Source organism: Danio aesculapii, chromosome 5 (genome assembly GCF_903798145.1).
Source record: "Danio aesculapii chromosome 5, fDanAes4.1, whole genome shotgun sequence".
Taxonomy (NCBI): Eukaryota; Metazoa; Chordata; class Actinopteri; order Cypriniformes; family Danionidae; genus Danio; species Danio aesculapii.
The window spans coordinates 37981350-38003660 of NC_079439.1; the positions used below are offsets into that span (position 1 = coordinate 37981350).

The 22311-nt window shown below is 37.7% G+C and overlaps 2 protein-coding genes across 4 annotated transcripts in view; both read right to left on the bottom strand.

Moving 5' to 3' along the window:
- taf1 (TAF1 RNA polymerase II, TATA box binding protein (TBP)-associated factor) overlaps nt 1-16502 on the bottom strand; it is a 34952-nt gene extending 18450 nt beyond the window's left edge. For all 3 annotated transcript variants that reach the window (XM_056458107.1, XM_056458108.1, XM_056458106.1), the window contains exons 1-23: nt 16218-16502; nt 15173-15287; nt 13130-13253; nt 12452-12568; nt 12246-12368; nt 11907-12148; nt 9461-9685; nt 9087-9368; nt 8800-8986; nt 8538-8645; nt 8254-8421; nt 7916-8043; nt 7720-7827; nt 6204-6377; nt 5929-6102; nt 5636-5740; nt 5322-5522; nt 4883-5024; nt 2143-2273; nt 1974-2054; nt 1735-1884; nt 1508-1627; nt 1198-1373 (exon numbers count right to left, since the gene is read on the bottom strand). In XM_056458107.1, coding sequence (XP_056314082.1) covers nt 1198-1373; nt 1508-1627; nt 1735-1884; nt 1974-2054; nt 2143-2273; nt 4883-5024; nt 5322-5522; nt 5636-5740; nt 5929-6102; nt 6204-6377; nt 7720-7827; nt 7916-8043; nt 8254-8421; nt 8538-8645; nt 8800-8986; nt 9087-9368; nt 9461-9685; nt 11907-12148; nt 12246-12368; nt 12452-12568; nt 13130-13253; nt 15173-15286 — 3380 coding nt within the window. In that variant the 5' untranslated portion in view covers nt 15287; nt 16218-16502. The remainder of the gene's footprint in view (nt 1-1197; nt 1374-1507; nt 1628-1734; nt 1885-1973; nt 2055-2142; nt 2274-4882; nt 5025-5321; nt 5523-5635; nt 5741-5928; nt 6103-6203; nt 6378-7719; nt 7828-7915; nt 8044-8253; nt 8422-8537; nt 8646-8799; nt 8987-9086; nt 9369-9460; nt 9686-11906; nt 12149-12245; nt 12369-12451; nt 12569-13129; nt 13254-15172; nt 15288-16217) is intronic.
- A 2996-nt stretch (nt 16503-19498) lies between these two features.
- rhogc (ras homolog gene family, member Gc) lies at nt 19499-21973 on the bottom strand. The gene is made up of 2 exons (XM_056458110.1): nt 21647-21973; nt 19499-21332 (listed from the first exon to the last, which is right to left on the bottom strand). The coding sequence occupies exon 2, from the start codon at nt 21307-21309 to the stop codon at nt 20734-20736; it is 576 nt and encodes a 191-aa protein (XP_056314085.1). The 5' UTR covers nt 21310-21332; nt 21647-21973; the 3' UTR covers nt 19499-20733.
- Nucleotides 21974-22311: the final 338 nt, after the last annotated feature.

Genomic DNA, 22311 nt, shown 5'->3' on the forward strand with positions numbered 1-22311 from the left:
TACTCGGCTCAAATAGTTTTTTTAGCATACTATATAGCAGTGTTTCTCTGCAAATGTAGCTCTGCACATTTTCCATGCCTCCTTAACCAAACACACCTCATTCAGAGGCCTGTAGTGGGTGTGACAGATAAAGAAGACATCCAAACCATGCAGTGTTGGTGGTTCTCCAGGAATGCAATATAGTATGAAAATATGTGATGTGGGACACAGCACTGGTCAGAAGTTTGCATGAAACGGTCAAGAAAGAAAATCTCATTTTAATCATATCCTATTTGATATGTAATTCCTGTGTGCTCGGCTAGACCACTTTGTCCACCCCCAGGTTGTGTTTTACTTCAGCAGTTCAAAGCACGTAAACAAAAGTTGCTTTTAACATTTAGGTCCATAAATATTGGGACATGGACACAACTCTAAAATGTTTGTCTCTATACACCAACACAATGGATTTGAAATGAAACAAGCAAGATGTGCTTTAACTGCAGAATGTCAGCTTTAATTTGAGAGTATTTAAATCCAAATCCGGTGAACAGTGTTTAAATTACAACAGTTTGCATATGTGCCTCTCACTTGTTAAGGGTCCAAAAGTAATGGGACAGAATAATAATCAATCAAACTTTCACTTTTTAATACTTGGTTGCAAATCCTTTGCAGTCAATTACAGCCTAAAGTCTAAAACGCATAGACACCACCAGACGCTGGGCTTTATTCCTGGTGGTGCTCTGCCAGGCCTCTACAGCAACTGACTTCAGTTCCTGCTTGTTCTTGGGGCATTTTCCCTTCAGTTTTGTCTTCAGCAAGAGAAATGCATGCTCAATCATATTCAGGATCAGGTGACTGACTTGGCCATTGCGTAACATTCCACTTCTTTCCCTTCAAAAACCCTTTGGTTGCTTTTGCTTAAATTAAAGTTGACAGTCTGCAGTTAAAGCACATCTTGCTCTATTAATTTCAAATCCAAAATGTTAGAATTGTGTCAATTTCCCAAAATTCATGGACCTAACTGTACATTGGTACCCTTTGTTTAGGCAAAATGTTAAATGCTAGCGATAAGCAAAAGCGAAAATCAGCCTTTAATCAGAATTGTGATATTATGCAGCCTTCTTGTTTTTCTAAATGTCATAATCACAAAAACATGTGAAGTATGATTGTGCAGAGTGATATTGAGGAAACTTCTGCTGTGCTTTTTGAGGTTCTCACTTGTTCTGCAGATCAAAGATCCTCTGGCACTCCTCTTTGTAACGTTCCTGATGTTCGGCTACAGAGAACCGAGACCCACGAGCAAATTTACTCATAGGTCCTTCTCCTGAACGAGCCTGCTCAGTAGACATGGTCCTCACAACATCGATAACCTCCCAACGGGACAGTTTCTTTATCTAAACACACACATTAGTACATATACATAAAAAAATACATATTGAGGTAACAGACTACACAATTACAGGCAAACAACTTTAATACATTTAATAAAAATATCTATGATCTTGTATCTTTGAATAGTTTGTCTCACCTCTTCCTCAGGAACCCCAAACTTGCGGAGCAACTGCTTGGCATTTTTGAGTGACAAGCGTCTCAGATCAGCATCAGTCCCAGTTACTGTCTTTTTCACTGGCTGAGGCTCTCGATCATCCTAAGTAAACATAAAAAAGCAGAGTGTTTGAGCATGAGGGTGTGTGGAATATTCTCATTCATCTGAAACAACTGCCAAGATGTGCTAAATGGTCAGACAGTACACACCTTCTGCTGGGTAGGTTTGTTAGGGACTTTAACATATGAGAATCCCTCTCCACAGCCGGTGGGGTCAGCAACCCCTGTGACCTCCAGGAGACACTTGCCCTTCATGGCTGCAATAAATGCCCGAGTTGTGTTCCATGGTGCAGTGCGTACCTGAACAAACCCATATATCAATATAATCAAACCACAAAAAAACTAAACAGCACAAATACAGTATTCAAATGTATTCCTCTTTCTCTGACCTCATCGTCTATCTTCATCTGGAATTCTTCCTCGTTCTCTTCCTCAGGTGCAAAGAAAGACTTCTCACCATAACCAGCATCCTGTGAGAGAGAACAGTGCACATCAGCTGCTGTGGATCTCTATTAAAATCATATATTATATGAGAAAATCAAACATGCATGTGCAAACCTTCAGTCTCTGCTCTGCCACCAACATACTGTAGTATGCACAGCACTGCTCTGGGGAGACCATCGCTCTGATCTCCTCTTCAGTCGGAAGCCGGAAATCAGGTTTCAGCACCCACCAGTTAGAGTCCATGCCTGAAAGAGTAGGATGAAAGAGGCTCAGTATAGGACAAAGACAGGTGCAACTGGACCCATTTTAATATTGTTTCCTATTTTACACTGTTAACTCGGCCTCTTCCTTCTTCGTTGATTAGTTACGATCAATTAGCTAGTTATATGAATAGTAACAAATATCTATGAACAAAAACAATGTTTAAATTCATTGTAAGCAGTTCATTTTAACATTTATGTGCTCCTCATGCCCTTTTTGAGATATTATGTGTTAGGCTTACTTTACACAAACTCCATCTACAATAGACTTCCTTTAACAATGAACATAACTATAAAAATGGTTATAAATAATGAAATGTTTCTAAACTAGTCTGTCATGAGATCTCACCATGTTTACATATTACACAGAAAGATTTTGACACTGTATGTTTGGATCCCTGTGGTTCTGTGTTGGTCCTCTATTGTGTGGATTATGCGAAACAAGGCTTAGGCAGAATAATGAAAGGTGATGTACATCTTAGCACAACTGCTGTTCCTGTCCTACCTTCCCAGTACCAGGAAAAGAACTTCCTGCAACTGTCACTTCTCCTGCCTGACAAAACACACACAGTGACTGAAAACACTTTTTCTCTTGTGAGTACTTCTTTCTGCTCTTTACTCCCTGCCCATTTCATATCTTTGTTAAAGGTGCAGTATGTGATATTGATGGCTGGCCGTTGAACTGGGTATTGCAGTTCAAATTCAAAACAGATGCTCATTAGGGTTTCCAGACTGATGAGAAAAGAAGGAATTAAAATGATTAACAATGGTTAAGCTCTCTCCATCTACCAAATTGATCTTCAACAATTATCCTGTTAATTTAATTTTTTATTAATTTGATTATCCTATTAATTTACATTTAGTCAAAGAGTTTTCTTAGATGGATGTCTGTTATTTAGTGTCCAATTCAATCTCCCTTACAGATGAAACAATCCATCCCCTCCATTTCATTCACTGAAACAGTGGTAGTGTTAAATCCACCAAGCTGTTTGAGCTATAAAAGTAGTACAGAGGTGAGCCAACTGGGTTCGTTTCAACTCAACGTTTTTAAGAGTGTAAAATCTGCTATCTCTGACCTACTTCATTTGCTGGCTTCTCACGGCTGCAATATGCTGTGTTTTCTGCCAACTTGGTCTTTTAAAAATACTATTGTTTAACTTGGCAGGCGGTGGCATCACACAGACCAAAATAAAAACAGACACACTGACACAGAAAACATATTTCCATGTAGCATTGTTGTTAAAGGAGTGGTCCAGAGTGTATTTTTAGGCTTGGTTGTGTTTATAAGATGCAAAGTTCATGTGCTTAGGCTTCATTTGTAGAAAAAAAAAATAATTAAATAAATAAATAAAATAAATCCCATTTATTACTCAGCTAATATGAAAATGACCGTCATATTTCCTAGTTCCTCCGAAAAACCCACCCCTCAGAAGGCTCTGATTGGTCAGCTAACATAATGTGCAGATAGTGCCTGAATCAGACAAAATATGACACAGAGGACACAGCTGAACCTCACTCCTGCTCTGTAAAATAACATCTGACAAGTGTCTTTCACATATATTCGGAATAAGCATGTGTAAGTAATACGAAACTTTCACATATTTTTTGCGTGTTTGTTATTCGAGATGTAGAACACAGGGAAAAAGTCCTCACAGAGATACTGCAGCACTGGTGAAGATTGTGGGTGTTTACAGGGGTTTGACTGATAAATATGAATTTGTAGCTAAATTGTTAGCGGCGCCAAACAGCATTTCCCATTTTTTACATCCTTGCTACAACATACTGTTAATGCTACAAACTGTGCATGTAATAGATCAATTTAAACAACTAAAAATACTTATAGGTTGTGGTTCACAATCCACAGCTTCGTCTATTATGGTTGGAGCTGCTCCTTCTTTGAGGTGTTTTTAGCCAAATACAGCACTGAATTGGGAGAGATTCTGAAAGCTCTTATTTGTCAAATGCTAGAGCTATATCTTTTTTTATAATTCTCTGGAACATAATTAAAGTTAAACTGTAAGCACTTCTCTCTTCGCGTCATGTCATCTGGAACCCAAATACAGAAACAGAACAAGCTCTGTGGAGCAGCGTTTGGACGCCATTTTAGCTTTCTCTGCTACAACATTACAGCACCTCTGGCCATGCCCTGTTACTGCGCGGGGTGTATGCGTGTGGTAAATGCGCGTAACCAGAAGCGTTTGTGATCTCACTAACCTGGATGTATTTTTTTTGTAGCCCCCAAACTTCATTCGTAGTAGGCTTTGCTAAGCTAACTCTGTAAAAGTGTCTCACCTTTCATTGAACTTTGAGCGTATTACACTAAGAAATGTTGTTTATGTTTAGACAGCTACATAACACATCAACTAAAGTTTCAAATATGATATAGTACTGGACCACCCCTTTAAAAAACACACTATGTGGACTTGGCATGTTTCTTAAATCTTTGCTAACATATTATTATGCTTTAGAAGTGAAAACAAAATACATACAGCACCTTTAATAAAAAAAGCCCAATAGGTAAGAATTTGCTGAAGGTTAATCTTAGGAACAGATTTAAGATGAACGTGAGTGTATGAGAGAGGGTGTAAGGGCACCTGTGCGTTTAAAGTCAGCACAGAGTTTAAGGCGTTTGCGGATGCTGCTTTCAGAGTGAGACGGAAACGCTTTCTTTATGTCCTCCATACGTATGCGGCGAGGACGATCCTTACTCTTCCAGAACAGACGATAGATGAAAACCTACAGAAAAAGACATATTTTTAAAATAGTGTTACAAAAAAAGTTCAGGATTTTAATACTATAACAAATTCAGGATTTTAAATGTTCTATAACGGTCCTACAATGCTCAATGCTGGGCCTGACAGCCAATTAATAACTGTGTTACTGTAAATAGCACATATAGTAGATACTCCAAATACAACAAACTCTAAAGAGTCGTCTAATACTAATGTCCTAAATATTCCACAATTAAATCATATATACCTCAAATATCATCCAAAAATAGGATAGGAAGGCAAGAAAAAGAGCGGGTGCTACCTGTAGGAAATCTCGAATGTGTGTGTTGGCTCGTTTAGAGTTGGGTCCTGGCACCTCATAAAGAGGACACTCCTGACCCACAACAAATATGTCCACAAGCTCCCGGATGAAGTAACCCTGCCTTGTCCGGATAATGAGGAAATCAGTCTCGGGCATCTTATGTAGGTATATGGGAGCTCTGAACAAGTTATTTTCAAATGCCTGTGACACACAAACAAGCGCAACACAAAATTACTACAGTATTTTATGAAGTTAAGAAAACAAGAACTTAAAATAGAGAATGACAGAAGTGTGCAACTGTGTTTGTATGTTACCTGTAGCAGCTGTCCAGGGTGTAATGATCCCAGGAATGGTGAAGTGTGGCAGTAAACAGTCTCTCCATATTTACAGTCAGGTGCGCCTGGGTCTTTACCTGGTTTCTACAGTCAGAAACATTGAGTGCTATAATCAACTTGGAAATGTAGACCCAAGAATTCAAATTGAGACCAAAATGCGAGTAATGAGACATAGAACTAATAATTTATGTAACTAAAATGAATACTCAATCTCAAACATCACTTAAACGTCAGCACTGATTCTCTTAGTGTCTCGTGTGAATTTGACTTACTCTTTTGTAGTAGTTCTTGATCTTAGAAGCCATGCCAACTTGCATGTGTAGAGGAGGATATTCCTCACTATATTCAGCCAAAACCAGGTCTCCGTCTTTGCCTGTCAGATCCTGAGCAGTGCGCATAAAGAACATGTCCCCTCCACCTGATGCCTGCCGCTCCTGTTCTCGCATCTAAGAAATATTTTAAAATGATAAAAATTAAGGACATATAAATGTTGCATACAAACTCACACTCACAATTACACACATGAATTATCAGACTGTCAGCCTACCTTAGCCTTTTTCTTGATGTGTTTGAGAAGTGGTTGGACTGGGTGCGGGCCAGGCTGGGACAGTGCTCCAAATGAGTACTTCTTTAGGGAAGGTCGATGGAACAGTCGTAATTTCATGGGTCCCATATGAGTGGGGAAGAATGGCTGCCTCAATTCAACTGTAGGAATAGAGTGCTGAGGAAAGAAATGAATAATCAAACACCAACGAATTGAATTCATTTGTTGCACTAATTTAATTAAATTGGCAAAATAAAATAAAATTACACTAACAAAATTTTCTTGCCTCTTGAGGAATTTGCTTTCCTTGTTGATTATAAACTCAGACACACATTAATGTATCTTAAACAGTTGACAGAGACTCATTTTAAAGACAGCTGTACATAGGGCTGTGCAATATGACAACGTATGGACAAAATAAAAAGTGTCTCATTTTATATTATGACAATATTGGACCTGGTTTCTAAAAATGCTTCATATTTTATTGATATTTATATCACATTTGTATATTTTTAATCAAACATTTGCCCTGAAGTTGTAAAAAAGTTTAGAAATATGTTCACATATGAATGGGTATATCATTTTAAATGTAAAAAGAAATTGTCTTTTTATTGTCAATATATATAGACCATTTTGAGGGATGTAAACAAAAACAATGGTCCCAAAGAATTTCCTGTTTTACATTTTTAATTTCTAAAGCTTTTGAGTCACATATTGATAAATAATGTTATGATAGCTGTTTATGTTAGCTGTCAGTTATGACTGAATTGCCTCTTGTTACAGTTATAAAACAGCTTGATAACAAGCAGGAAATGTTCATGGGCCAATGACATGACCACATTGAAATGGTCTATATGAACTATTAATTGATTGATATAACACAAATGGTATTACACCATGATATATATATATATATATATATATATATATATATATATATATATATATATATATATATATATATATATATATATATATATATATATATATATATATATATATATATATATATATATATCAGAATCAGAAAGAGCTTTATTGCCAGGTATGTTCACACATACGAGGAATTTGTTTTCGTGACAGAGCTTCTACAGTGCAACAGAATTACAGAGACAGGACAAAAAACAGATAATAAATATATTTAAAAAAAATAAAAAAATAGAAGTAGTGAGTGCAAATATACAGATTGACAAGTGTATGTACGTGTTTATTACTATACACAACATTATATGTGCAGCTGTTATGTGCAAATTGGCATTTAAGTGTGTGGTTAAATAAGTGTATATGTGTATAAAAGTGTATGGCAAGTAGTGATGTTGGTTCCGCAATTATTATCATCAAGTGTTAATGAGATGGATTGCCTGAGGGAAGAAACTGATATATATATCATTATCAAAATATAAGATGACTTGTCTCGTGATATGAAATTGTCATTGTATCGCCCAGCACACAAAAAGGCTATCGGCTCATGAGGACCAGATTATTCAGACGCTGGACTTGAACCTAGGTAGTGTCTTACCTGAATGATGTTCCCTCCAAATGTGCCCCTGAGGCCCTGCTGTTTGGGGTAGTAGAACTCATCATTGGACAGATTCCAGGGATCTTTGATCTCCGGTTGGGACATATTCTAGAGCAGAACGAGAAATCGTCAAAAATCACACACCTTACACATCCCTGCTGTTCCTCACTATACATCATCCTCTTTTTCTTCTCACCTGTTGGGGTTCATCTTTGATGACGCCAGTCTTTCCCAGCAGAATCCGACTTTTTTTCAATGCTGTCTCTTTTTTATTTTCTTTGGAGGGTGAATGTGAGGCTCTCTCCTCTTTTTCATCTGGGATCTCTGATAATTGTGTGCAGTAAGAAATATTTTTAAAAATCTCAATATCCTTCAACTCCTATACAGTGAATCATTATAAACTCTTTGGAAATTCTAGTAAATAATTGGTTGTCTTGAAGCAAAAAAAAAATACAGTAGCAAATTTATTTAAAATAAACAATAAGTAAACTTCCACAAGGTTTGAAAATAAATATAACAGCTTTCACTTAATACCTAGTATGATGTTCTCATCATTGGGGTTAAGAGTGAGAACAGGAGGAGAAGGGATGCAGTCCATGTTCTGATCATCCCAAATGATGTTGTCTTCCCAACGTCCATAAACAAGCTCCTCATTATCAATTGGGAATATTGAGAACCATGGGGTGTCATCCTCATGAGAAACTGTAAGAAAACAGAAATTGAGTTTCATCCATCCTGAAGTATCGACTTGGTTGATATTATTCTCACAGTGCTGGTTAAGCTTCAAAGATGAGCAGAGAACAAACAGAAGACAGTACCCTGATGATCATGATTATGTTTGTCTCTCTTGGAGCCTGTTATGGATGGAGTTTTGGTCAAAGGAGGAGGGGTTGGGGGCACCAACTGAGAATTACTGCGACTTAGACCTGGAAAACACACACAAACACATTAATTCCACTAAAATTATGAGTTGGACAAGTCTACAAACGTGTTCATCTGATGCAATGTGCTGTCAGCATAATGAATGTGCATGTGTGATCTTCTCTGTTTGCTTGTTGCATTGTGGCGATATTCTCTCACCCTGCTGAGCGTTGTAAGCGTTGGCGTTTCGGGTCATGCTAGTAGGCAGCCACCCAGCCAGACTGGCACGCTGAGTTTTAGTGCCCTTGTGTTTTACATCCTCTCCATTCCAGATAATATCTTCCTCCCACTGCAGTTGGGTCACCATTAAAAACAGCTCATCCAGCATTGGAGCATCCTCATCCGCCTGCGAACACACAAACATAAGCGTCTCTATTAAAATGACTGTACTTGTTCTCTATTTTAGAACAAAGTGCAGTGAACAGTGAAACAAACACAACATTGACCTCATCCTGTGATTCTTGTGGTGGTTCCTCTTCAGTGACTGGTTCAGAAGCTGGTGGATTTGCCGCTTTTGCCACTGCATCAGCGGTATCTTCCTGTTTGTCATCTTTAAGCTTAAATCCATAATGAAAGCCGCTGCCATCCTCCGGGACACCTAGCATGTCATACCAAAGCTGTGCTGGACCATAACGCCACTCAGCCACCTTTGGCCTCATCTCAGATACTTTATCACCTTCACCAGACACCTGCATGAACTTAGACTCCACCGGAGCCATCATGGTGATCTACAGAGAAGCAGACACACAATGTTTTCCTTCTAATCCCATCATTTTTTAGGAAGCGTCCAAGTGGACATGAAATGATTAGTCTGGATTACCTCATCATCAGACAGACACTGCTCTGGTGGTGGAGGTGGTGCATACTCATAGTCCCACCCTGATTTTTTCTTAGCCCCTGGTTCAGATGGCTGTGATTCACTGTCACCCGCAGCTGCCATGTCGGACTGTGGCTCTTTCTGCTTTCGTTTTCTCTTCCTGCGGGCACTTCGCCATACAGATGGCATGTTCTTCCCAGGACCAAACAACCGCAAGAACCGCAACACCTGGAAGATTAGAAGGAAACATTAACACTAACAATTAAACACTGCAAACAAACTAATATTTCAATCCATATGAGTTTATCAATCTGATGTAGTGGTATTCAAGCTTTACATTATTTACTAGAGATATTGAGCCAGATTTACTAAACAAGAAAAACAATCGTGACAAAAGTGCAAATGAAAGAGGAATGATTTTTTTGCAGGTGATCTGGCAAATAATAGAGCAATTATATAGCAGCTCATTTCCTTAAGGGCCAACTTAATCTACCAAAGGCAGCACAAATTAATGTAGAGTCACAAAATAAGCAGAGGGATGGACAATCTACTAACAACACAGCAGTGTTCATTTCGTCAATGAAAATAAAAGTGAAACACATTTTTGATGGTCTTTTTTCCCCCAAAATGATTGGCCATTAGATGCCAACAGAGGTTACATCATTGCAATAACATTGATAAAACATAACTAAATTAAAATGTCTAAATAATAAAAACAAACCAACATTTATATTTTTTGTTCTAATCCGCTGGACTGCTGCACTTCGCTGTTCTTTCATTAATTGAGCAAATCAGAATGTGCACAATTATAGTTTTCAGTAACAGTACTGATGCAGCAGATCTCTGAAGGTTCCGTTTGTTTTAAGCCATAGGCAATAAATATTTTTCATCCTTATTTTCAGCTACATTTCCATCCACATACTTTTACATTTACATTTAGCAGACGCTTTTATCCAAAGCGACTTACAAATGAGGACAAGGAAGCAATTTACACAACTATAAGAGCAGCAGTGAACAAGTGCTATAGGCAAGTTTCAGGTGTGTAAAGTCTAAGAAGCAAAGCATTAGTAATGTTTTTTTTTTTTTTTGAGAGAGAGAGAGAGAGAGAGGGCACAGTTAGTGGTATAGCCAGAGAGGCAGTTACAGATTAGGAAGGAAAGTGGAGACTAAATAGTTGAGTTTTTAGTCGTTTCTTGAAGACAGCAAGTGACTCTGCTGTTCTGATGCAGTTAGGGAGTTCATTCCACCAACTGAGCAGATTGAATGCGAGAGTTCGGGAAAGTGATTTCTTCCCTCTTAGGGATGGTACCACGAGGCGACGTTCATTCACAGAACGCAAGTTTCTAGAGGGCACATAAATCTGCAGAAGTGAGAGCAGATACGAAGGAGCAAAGCCAGAGATCGCTTTGTAAGCAAACATCAGAGCTTTGAATTTGATGCTAGCAGCAACTGGCATTTTGGATATACACATAAAAAACTAGTTGATGGAAACGCCAAGATGCGCAAAATTTTTGAAAAAGAGCATAAAAAAACGTATCCGCATAACTGAGTAGGATTAACTTTTGTTCGATCAGGAAAAATGCGCATTAACTGCGATGTAAACACTTTTAGCAAACAAATTTCAGTATGCGCATTAAAAAAGGTCATGTGATTTTGTTATAAGAGATCATGTGATGACAAAAATATGTGCGAATGTATAAACCAGCAGGCTGAGCACAAGCTAAAAAATCTGAAATGTTGTTTTGGTTAAAACGCCTTAACTGTTTCAGTATTAGTGTTATTATATAATTAATTACCTCCAGAATCAAGAACATCTGTGCTTCACGTCTCACGCCTTCAAACGCTACAGCGCGTTCACTGCGTGTCGGCATTGCCTTCAGAGACGCACGTCATGTATTAAATAAAGAAAAGATTGACGCAGCTTCTCCAACCGCTGCAAATTTCGTTTTTACTGTTGATATTTGGCGCCAGTTAATCAGGAAGTGACGATTTTGTTCGCTTTGACTCGATGGATGGAAACGCTGCTTTATTCACACGTCTTTTATGCGATAATTCAGTTTTGAGCATAAAGTTAATTCGCATTTTTGGATGGAAACAGCTTTTGACACAATTAACACAGCAACACAGGTGCAAAATGGACATGGTTGGCAAATACTGGCACAAATACCAGTAAACTGACTACTGAAGAATGGTGTATACAAAGTAAGTTAACTTAATCGTTTTTATACATTTAAGTTGATTGAACATAAAAAATTAAAAACTGAAGAATTGTGTTGTTTCAACTCATTTTAAATAAGTAGTTTAATCAACCAGCATAAGTCATTTTTGAGTGAATGTCATACTCTGCATGTCTTAAGTAAAGCCTCACAGTAGCCTTTTCATTACCAAAAAAGGGTCTTGCGCTGCTACAGACTGTTATTAAATCTGGCCCACTGTGTGTTACAATCACCTTTCCAGGTCTGAACTCAGGAAAGAGCTCAGTGACTCCAGGCAGGGCTTTGGCAGCATCTTTTTGCATAATGCCTGCCAGAGGGAGGGTGAGACACCCTGCCTTTTTCCCTGTCCCTGAACCCTGAGAAGGTCGATCGCTCTCACTCTCGCTGTCCGATGAACTGCTGAAATCAACCTTATCACCCACAGATGATGGAGCGATAATGGAAGGCAGGATGATACCATCACCCTCATCAGTCACTACGAAAAACAAAAAACATAAGCCACAAAGGCAAGAGATGACAATATGAAAACTAAAATTAGACTGACTAATGATCAAGCTTATGGTCTCATTTACCACTGCTGTTCTGAGTGGGCGCATCTTCTTTCTTCGCCATGATTGGTTGAGTAGGAGGAGGGGGAGGTGGCATGAGTTTGGCATCAACATCCTCACAATCAGCATCATAGTCATCCTCTTCATCTGCATAGCATAATACACAGAAGTCAGTTATTAAAATGTACATACGCTTCAGTATTTTCTGCACTATTTGTGCCAGTGTGTACCTGTTCTCCGTGATGGCTGCAGGTTGCCCATGGCCTGTCTGTATTTGCGGGTTTCATCTTCTGCAACTTCACTGATATCAGAATAATCAACTGCGTCTTCGGTGCTCCTTACCCATCCTAAGCCCACACACACAAAGTCAAGTTGTCTTGTTACATTGTTTATCTAAATACACAGATTATGTACAAATCTTAAAGCATTTTTTATTATTATTATTAATTTTTGCCATTTTATAATAGAATAGTATAAATTGACAAGAAAGTGAAGTTTGAGAAACAGATCCACGAGTGAGGACTTGAACTTGGGATGCCTGCAGCACCGTTGCCCTTTATGTCAGCACACTTAACACTAGGCCATCAGAGCTATTAGCACTATTATGCCCCTTTTTACAATATTTAATACAAGTCATATGTGATCCTATAACGTAACTGTGAAGTTTCAGCTCAAAATAAAAATATTACTACAGGCTGTAGATGCCAATTTTTGAGTGGAAGCCATTTTTGTACATGTCGGTTTAGATACTACGGTTTATATGGCCTATGTAAAAAAAATTAATAAAATAAAGGAGGGTGCAGCTTTTCTACCATTACAGGCTGGTTGTTTACACACTTCACTGTTCAAACAACGTGTAAAAGTGAGTTTTATAAAAGATTTCCTTTAAAATACAAGGCATAACAGACCCTCAGCGTCAGTGCTGCTCTGATCTTGCTCTTGCTCAGCTGTTTCCTCCTCACTGGCTGTGATCTCTGTAATGAGTGAACCCAAACCCAACGTTCCCAGACCAGCCAGGTGCTTCTTTGACTCCTGAGAGAGAAAGAGAAAGTTGATCACACAACATGGATGTAATCCTTCTTTTTAGACACTAAAGGGTTTTATACTGACATTGACTATTTTTATATGGACATTAGTAATCAAATTATTTGCCTTAATCTGAATAAGACAATAATATGATGAAGGTGTTTACATGAGTTGCTTTTTGAATGTTCTTTTCATGATCCAGTTTTACATGTTATTGCACATAATTTTATTAACGTCTTTGCGTCATCACGCTGTCCACATTTCCTCTGGAGTTTCATGTAATTTCAGGCGTTTCATTTTTAATTTGTTGACTTTAACTGCTGTTTGACACTTTCATTTTCATTTAGGAACTGTTTATGCATGTAGCCTGTGACAAATGAGTGTTGCTTTAATGGAATTTGATACCACGCGCCAAATGGGAAAAAAACCTCAGGTGTCTGTGGTCCTTCACTGACTCGGTAGGTGCAGAGAATAGTGTCAAACAGCCGTGTGAATAAAGACTATCCTGTTACAAAATGCGGCAAAAATCCTACACAAAGGTAATATGGTGTTTACATATCTGTACTGCACTACAATTATTCGACTAAAAATCAGCATACTCCTCATGTCTTATTTTCATTTCAGTTTAGTTAAATTATGACCTTAAATCGAATTAAATTAATTAAACATTGCTGTTTACATGATAGACTCTTAATCAGAATATTGTCTTAACCATATTAAAATCTGATTATTGGTATGCATGTAAACATACTCAGTGTCTTTTTAACAACCAGGTCACCTAGAAAGTGCAGTGTTTCCTCTAAGATTTTTTCCAGCTGTAGCGGCAGGCCTTTTACACAGATCTAACAACTACCTGTGGCGTTATTTCAATGACAAATGTCGTGAGTGCAGTGTTTCAAGTCGAGATCGCATTTATGTAATACGAGCTTGCAAATCTCTTTGCTTGTGTGCCGATTTCCTCTGTTCGTGCACAAAACTTCTAGCCCTCAAATATACGCTGCTCAAGTGCAGATTTTCTTGCACGCTCTAAAATAAACACTGCTGAAATGCGATTTAATGCATTTATGTAAAGAGTATGTTTCCAACATTTATAAGATTTGCTAGGAATATTTATGAATGTTTTCAACAGACCTACAGAGCGGCATTAATGCGTCCTGAAGTAAAGTGAAACGGCTATAAACTCTATCAAGATAATGTCATTGCATGCAGAGCCATTGGCCTTTATCTATAAAGTATAATCATGGAAACTGTGTTCATCATAACTGAAAGCTACGTCATGTTTGCTGGCCTCACGCATCACACACCTGTCAGTCAGTCAGTCAGCATGTCACTTTAAAGGGTTAAACAAATGACCCACAGCAGTACTACGATTACAGAAAAGTTCACGCTGATATAATTTACTTACCTTTTAATACGTTTTGTGATTATAACCTGCTTTAAAAAAAATGTAGCGGAAACCATGTAGTGACATAAGTTGTTTTTAATATTGTGTTATTTATCACAGATTGTCAAACAACATGAACTTGATTCCATCCTGGCTATTGAAAAGAAAGATATGGGGTGTGCTACCAAAACAAGCTATAGTATGATACATTGTTGCAGAAACTACCCAGTTGTGACATTTTCCTGAAAACGCTGAACTGACGTTGTTATTATAGTTGCCTAATAATATTTTTGAAAAAAATAAATGCTAGTTTTAGTTGATTGTAAGAAGAGGGTGGGATTGTAACTGACAAACTGAAAATGAGAAGTTTCATTTTACATGAAAGCCTAGTTGTCTTATTTGATTTTTTTTAAACATACAAAGAGGAAACTTTCACTGTAATTGATGATTTGCATTTAGAATAAAACAGGATACCTTTTATTTCACACAGACATTATAAGTTACTGATATTCTGCATCAAGAGCAGGATGTACTCTCTTACCGTATCCAGCACACTGTCATCTTCCAGCTGTCCATTCTCATTAATGTTGCCGAAAAGAAACCCTGTCAGGTGGAATGGCCGATCCTGATCCTCATCACTGTCCGAGTCTGACATTCTGCATTAGCAAAAACAAAAGTACAATTTCAGTGTTATGGATGTGACATTTGCAGTGAAAACTTAAACAAATAAATTCACAGAGAAAGTATGTTAACATTATATTGAAACAGCTGTTTATATTTTCCAAAACAACTTTCTGTAAACATTTTTATATTTTAAATGAGGAAAATAAACATGCGTTATCGATGTGACTAAAAAAGTCTGCGAGTTTACAGTATACAACATACTTTGCAGATTTTCTGTAAATTAAACTGCACAACCCAAAAGAAATAATACTTATCAAAATAAGAGTTGGCTCACTATAGAAAAATAAAATTGATTTTATTTTATTTTGTTTATATTTTAGCATTTATGAGGAAAAAGTTTGTTATGAATGTGACAGACGTGAAATTGACACTTGTGTGACTTTGGTAAATCAAATATAATTGTTTGAAAACACTGACAGAAACATTTCAAGTATTTTACAGTACTGCATAAGCAAACAACATAAAAAGTGTGTCACTATTTTGGTGAAAACTTTTTTTTTTTTATGAGAAGGTTGACGTTCTCAATACACAACAGCATTCACCATCAGCCCACTACAACACATGAGTCCGTAAAGAAACTGTCACAGTCACCTTTATCTGAACTCTCCTTTTATATGGGACTCGAACCTGCAACTTTCATGTTTAAGTTACGAGTATCTATACAATTAAAAAACAAATAAACCTTCTGAACAATGTAAACACCTTTTATAACCGCTGTATAATTCACTTTCGGATGACAATACAGCAAAAATGAGCTATAGGAGGACAGAAAGAAGAAGATGTGTTTACATTTCCACTTTCTCATACGCCTCCCTGTCTGTCTGATACATTTGCTTTCTTTTAACTTTTATCTTGCTCTTAATACAATGTAATTAATTCAGCATTAATATGAGTACACTTACCTGCTCTCCTCTTGATGTAAACCGGCACGAAGGCCTCTGGCTCCCCGGGCTCGAGTGAGAATCTGATCCCAGGAGGAGCTTCCTTGCCCCGGTCAGTCAGTTAGCTGTTAGCAGCTAGCAAAAAGGGGCCGCGCAAAGACATGCGCGCAAAAATGATCACGTTCAATATATTCAAATGCAAGCTTATGTTGTTTAATCAGCAAATACAAATAAATGAAACGGATTTTTATTGAATGAGCTGCTGCTGCAAGCGCGGGCAGAAGCAGCGGTGTGTTTCTGTTTGTTATGTTCGTCAGAGGATATGATCCAGTTTGTCTGGCTCCCCCTGCAGGTCTAGAAATCCAGCGGCACCGAGTAGACTGCTGCTGGCTGTTCTATAAAAGTCTTGGAACTTACGAGACTGCATCCGAAATCGCATACTTAAGTTACATTCCCTGCTGAAAAATCCATCTTAAACCAGCCTAGGCTGGTTGGCTGGTTTTAGCTGGTCAACCAGCCTGGTTTTAGAGGGGTTTTGGCCATTTCCAGGCTGGTTTCCACCATTTCCAGCTTGGTCTTAGCTGGTCAGGCTGGGTGATGACCAGCTAAAACCAGCTTGACCAGCCTAGCCAAGCTGGGAGCCCAGCCAAAACCAGCTATGTCCAGCTTAAACAGGCTGGTCGGGCTGGTTTTGGCTGGATTTAGCTGGTCATTTTCCAGCCTGACCAGCTAAGACCAGGCTGAAAATGGCTAGAAACCAGCCTGGAAATGGCCAAAACCCCTCAAAAACCAGGCTGGTCAACCAGCTAAAACCAGCCAACCAGCCAAGGCTGGTTTAAGATGGATTTTTCAGCAGGGTTGGGTGGCGAAAACCAGTATCCCTGATGAAAAACAGCTTAACGGCTGGTTTAGATGTCTGATTTTTGGTCCATTTTCATGCTGGTTTTAGCTGGTCAGACTGGGAGACCAGTTGGAATGACCAGCTAAAAGCAGCTTGACCAAAGAGAGCAAAGGGATTTCTGTCATTTTGACATATACCAAATGTTGTATTTGCCTGGCGTAGACGCATTAAACACTGCTTGTGGGGAGTAGATGTGAAAAGTAAAGCAATCCAGACAACACTCATCAAGGCAAAAGCTCATTGAAAGACAAGGTACTTGACTACTTGGTCCAGTCACATAAAAGTCTTCAAATTTGAAATCACAGAGACACACACTGCTACGTTTTAAAAAATTGCAGGTAATGAATTTCTTGTTTTATTAAAAGTGCACCCACATCTCATACATATTGAACATTGCAAGGAGCAGCCAGCCACTCATATGAGTTAACACTATAGAAACCCATTCTAAGAATTAACTACACTGAAAAATATGTTCTGCAAGTAATTTATGTGTTGAATTTAAATAAACAAATTAAATTGAGTAATTTTCAGCTTAATTTGTTTAAATTCAGCCCAAACAAACTGTTTACAATCACTTATAAAAATTAGTAAATCCAAGGAATTATCTTTGAATTATTTTTTAGTGTAGTAGCATTTTAACATCACTACTATCAACACATTGACCACTATTAGTACTCATTAAGATCATATCTACATGAATGCCTTTTATTGTCACTGTACACATAAACAATGTACATTACATGTGCGATTAGATAAATGCATCTCAGTGCAAAACATAAATATATTAAATATATATAAATAAACGTATATATAATAATATAATAATAAAATTAAATAAATATAAATTAAATAAGCGTAAATATATTTTTCAATACGAATCACACTAAACAACAAGTTGCAGTAGAAATAACTGTAGATGATAAACAGTAGTACAAAATAGAGGAAGAGAGGGGCGTAAGGTGAGGTGGAGTAAACCGTTCTGAGGTAGAACGAGAGATATTTACAATATGTAAATGTAAGATGATAAATAATAGTGCAAAAATAGGGGGTGAGAAATGGGTGGGGTAAACAATTCTGATGCTGACCGAGCGATATATATATATATATATATATATATATACATATATACATATATATATATATATATATACATATATATATATATATATATATATATATATATATATATATATATATATATATATATATATATACATATACGTATATGTATATACGTATATGTATATACATATATACACACATATACACATATATATATACACACACATATATATATACATATATATATATATATATATATACATATATATATACATATATATATATATATATATATATATATACATATATATATATATATATATATATATATACATATATATATATATATACATATACATATATATATATATATACACACATATACATATATATATATATACACACATATACATATATATATATATATACACATATAAATATATATATATATATATATACACATAAATATATATATATATATATATATATATATATATATATATATATATATATATATATACATACATATATATATACATATATAAATACACACATATATATATATACATACATACATACAATACATCTATAACTAGATGTGTACCACACTACAAACCATTAATTATCAGCAAATTATGAGAAAGCCTCATTGTTAATGGTTTGTTCATATTGAGAAATGAACCCTAAAATATGAAATATGTATAACATTAAAATCTGTGTGACAATATATTCTGATATTTTGTTATGTCTCAAAGATTTGGAGTGGCATTATGAGACAACAGATAATCAGCTCTCACTTTACAGTCATTTAATGCCTTTTCCCACAAATTCATAATTTATAAACTAACCATACTTCAATAAATGCTGGTGGTACAACGTTTAGTTTACCACCTCAACAACCTGTATAAAGAATACAAATTCTTAATTCCTTTTTTCACCCTGGGAAGTTTTGCTTGTTTTTAGTGTCTTAAATAAGCAAATTGTGAGTCAAAATAACAACTTAATATCTCTACATCCATGAACAAAAAAAATTAACCCTGTGCCAACCAACCCTGGTCTCCTCTACTTACTCGTGAGGCACATCCTGTCCCAAAAAAACTGTTAAGCATTCAAGCCTAAACATTAGCTCATTACTCTAAGAACAATGCCTCAACACAAATCACACATACACAGCTGACGGTTTTGTTTATCTGTGCAGCATTGTGAAGAATGTCAGTGAGATGCAGCTGTTCTTTCTTTCTCCAACTTGTACTCTTTCGTTCCCTTTTTCTCTCTGCCTTGCCTCACATCAAGTATTACGAACAAATCTAAGGTCAAAGAACAGGAGCCAAGCATAATGTTTTACTTTAAAACTGGTTTATTTTCTCATGCAATTGGAGGTATATTCTTAAAGATAATGACAGTTTCAAGAAATAAAAACAGCTTTAATACAAAATAAAGCCAATTTTTGGTGCGTTATTGATGTCCTAAACAGAAAACGGTTGAGAAACCAGCCTTTGGCTGTTAAAGAAACAGATGATGTTTATTATACAAAAGGTAGACATTCAATATATAAAATGTAAATGTGGACCCAAATGAAACCTGAATGTTCTGAGTGTTTGTGTACATTAACCACAGCCTGGATGTTCAATGTAAGTTTATCTCTGGCATAAGTTTATATTAGGGCACTTTACAGGAGTGGATTAACATTCATGATAAAATACAAAATGATACAAATATTAGTGGCACTTCAGATTCAATAACGGTTGGAAATTGTGAGGCACACACCAAGCCAAACGGAAAGATCTTCATTTCTACCCCAAGAGTGATATAAAACAGCGCTATATCCCTTCATTTGCATCTCTAAGAGGAGGCAGGTGAGCTACGGCAGCGTTCTGTAAACTTTCAGCAGCCCTTTCCAGAAAACAAACATCAACTGGCACCCTAAGTAGCACCCTAGATGAAATGAGCCCAGAGGAAAAAGTTTGTGAGATGTCAGAAATGGCTGAGTAAGGGTCGAGCCCTAAAAGGCACGCTGAGGGTTTCCTGATTTAAAAGTCGATCAACCCTAGAAAGGTCAGAGATCATTAACAGGCAGCAACACAGGCAAACATGGCACGTTGTGCTATCAAACCTATAGGCCACAGGGACTCTGGAAGGAAGACTGCGAGCCCTCATAATTGTTTTACTTATGCAGCCAGGGAAAAACAGCACCTTTATAAGACCTCCCGTCACATTTTAGACTGAAATTACACTTTGGTGCAAGAAATATCCTCTGAGTGATTCCTAAAGTTACACTGGGGTTTTAAGGCATTATAAGAAGGCAGATGTTGAAGATGCCTGTAGTCCTTTAGACAAATCCACTGCCTTGTCTGCCTGACTATGGTGATATGTAAAGTAACAATGCAAATACACAATCACTCACACATACACTCTCTCTCAATCACCTCAATCACAGCCTGTGCACCTATTGCTAACTGTAGTGTAGAGATACGGACAAAAAGTGGTAGCAACAACCATTTGCAGAGACCATCACATGACTAACTTACATTCCACCCTTCATAAAATCTCTCTCACACGCACACCCTCATGTTGTTATAGCAGCACACATTTCTTGGTGTGCTTCTTGGCGTTGGGGTAGAGAACAGCCCGAACTGCTTCATTGAAGACCTCTCGGACACCCTCCTGGAGAAGAGCCGAGCACTCCAGATATCGCACTGCGCCGATGCTGCGGGCCAGTGCACTGCCTTGCTGTGGAGTGGTCGGACTCATCCCCTGCTCCTTCAGCTTCTCCAGGGTCTCCTTGTCCCCTCGTAGGTCTCTCTTGGTGCCCACCAGCAGCACGGGTACGCCAGGACAGTGGTGGCAGACCTCCGGGTGCCATTTATGCCTGACGTTGGCGTGAGAGGAAGGACTAGCCACAGAGAAACAGATGATGAAGACGTGTGTCTGCGGGTAGGAGAGGGTTCGCAGGCGGTCGTACTCCTCCTGACCGGCGGTGTCCCACAGGTTGAGGCTGACAGCACGCCCGTCCACACAGGTTTGAGTGCTGTAGTTGTCGAACACTGTGGGAATGTACTCGTCTGGGAAGGCATTGGTGGTGTAGGAGATCAACAGGCAGGTCTTTCCCACTGCACCATCACCAACAACAACACACTTTATGGTCTGCATTTTGCTGCCTGGCACAGGAGTCCCTGAGAAGGAGACACAAAGGGAGTTTACTTCTTAAGTCTATTCATTTGACTAGACCTGTAGATATGACAGTAAAACACCGGTTTACACTGCTATAAAGCGGGTAAATGTACAATCTGCCTGTACAAAACAACTGCAGATTAGTTATTGCTTCACACGGGACCTCCTGAACTAGTAGAGGCTCAAAACCAAGTAAGAAATCTGTTTAGCTAGTTCGTTAGCAGCTCACTTGCTACATAGAGCCGAACTTTATGAGCTTCAACAAAGCAAAACAGCATAACTTTTATTAAAAGTATAGCTTTTAGGTAAAACTCACTGTGTTTGGGTGGTCTGGAGAGCTCGATGAGTGTTTGCTTTGAGCTGCTCAAGATTCCATCATCGCAGCGGCAAAGGCGCTTTGCTAACCGACTAACGTTAGCGGATGAGCCTCACATTAATCAGTTACTAAACACAGGCAAACAACTCCCTGAGGCCTGTAACTAAGCGCAACAGCATTAAAACGCGTAAACATACATCGAAAGTCTCGAAAATCTTTCAAAGGCACATAATTTGAGGTCATTAAAACATAATCTTCTGTGTGAATCGCAGTCCTTTTCTCACTGGCTCATTCTTCAACGGGTAACGGAGACGACATTGTGGGACACGCCCATGTCGCAAAGGTCTGTGGGAAATGTTGTGCAATCTCTAAGTAAAAACTACAACAATAGCTTTGTGTTTTGTCTTTAATTTTGATATATGCGATGAATTCCGCCTATACAATGATTGCATTAGGAACAGTGTGCACTTTTGGTACTTCAGTCTCAACTAGCTCACATATACTCCTCTGTTGGAGGCTAGAGGGCAAATGTCAAAGTTTGGAATTTTTAAACATGGCCTATCTGATTGAGATTTTTGCATTTATGAAAAACTTGACCTGCTTAAAATGCCTCAAGATTCATAATTACAAGTATCTGAAATGTATTTATTAAATAACACACACAG

Coding starts and splice junctions, on each gene's coding strand:
- rhogc (XM_056458110.1), bottom strand. CDS start 21,309: ATGCAGACCATAAAGTGTGTTGTTGTTGGTGATGGTGCAGTGGGAAAG.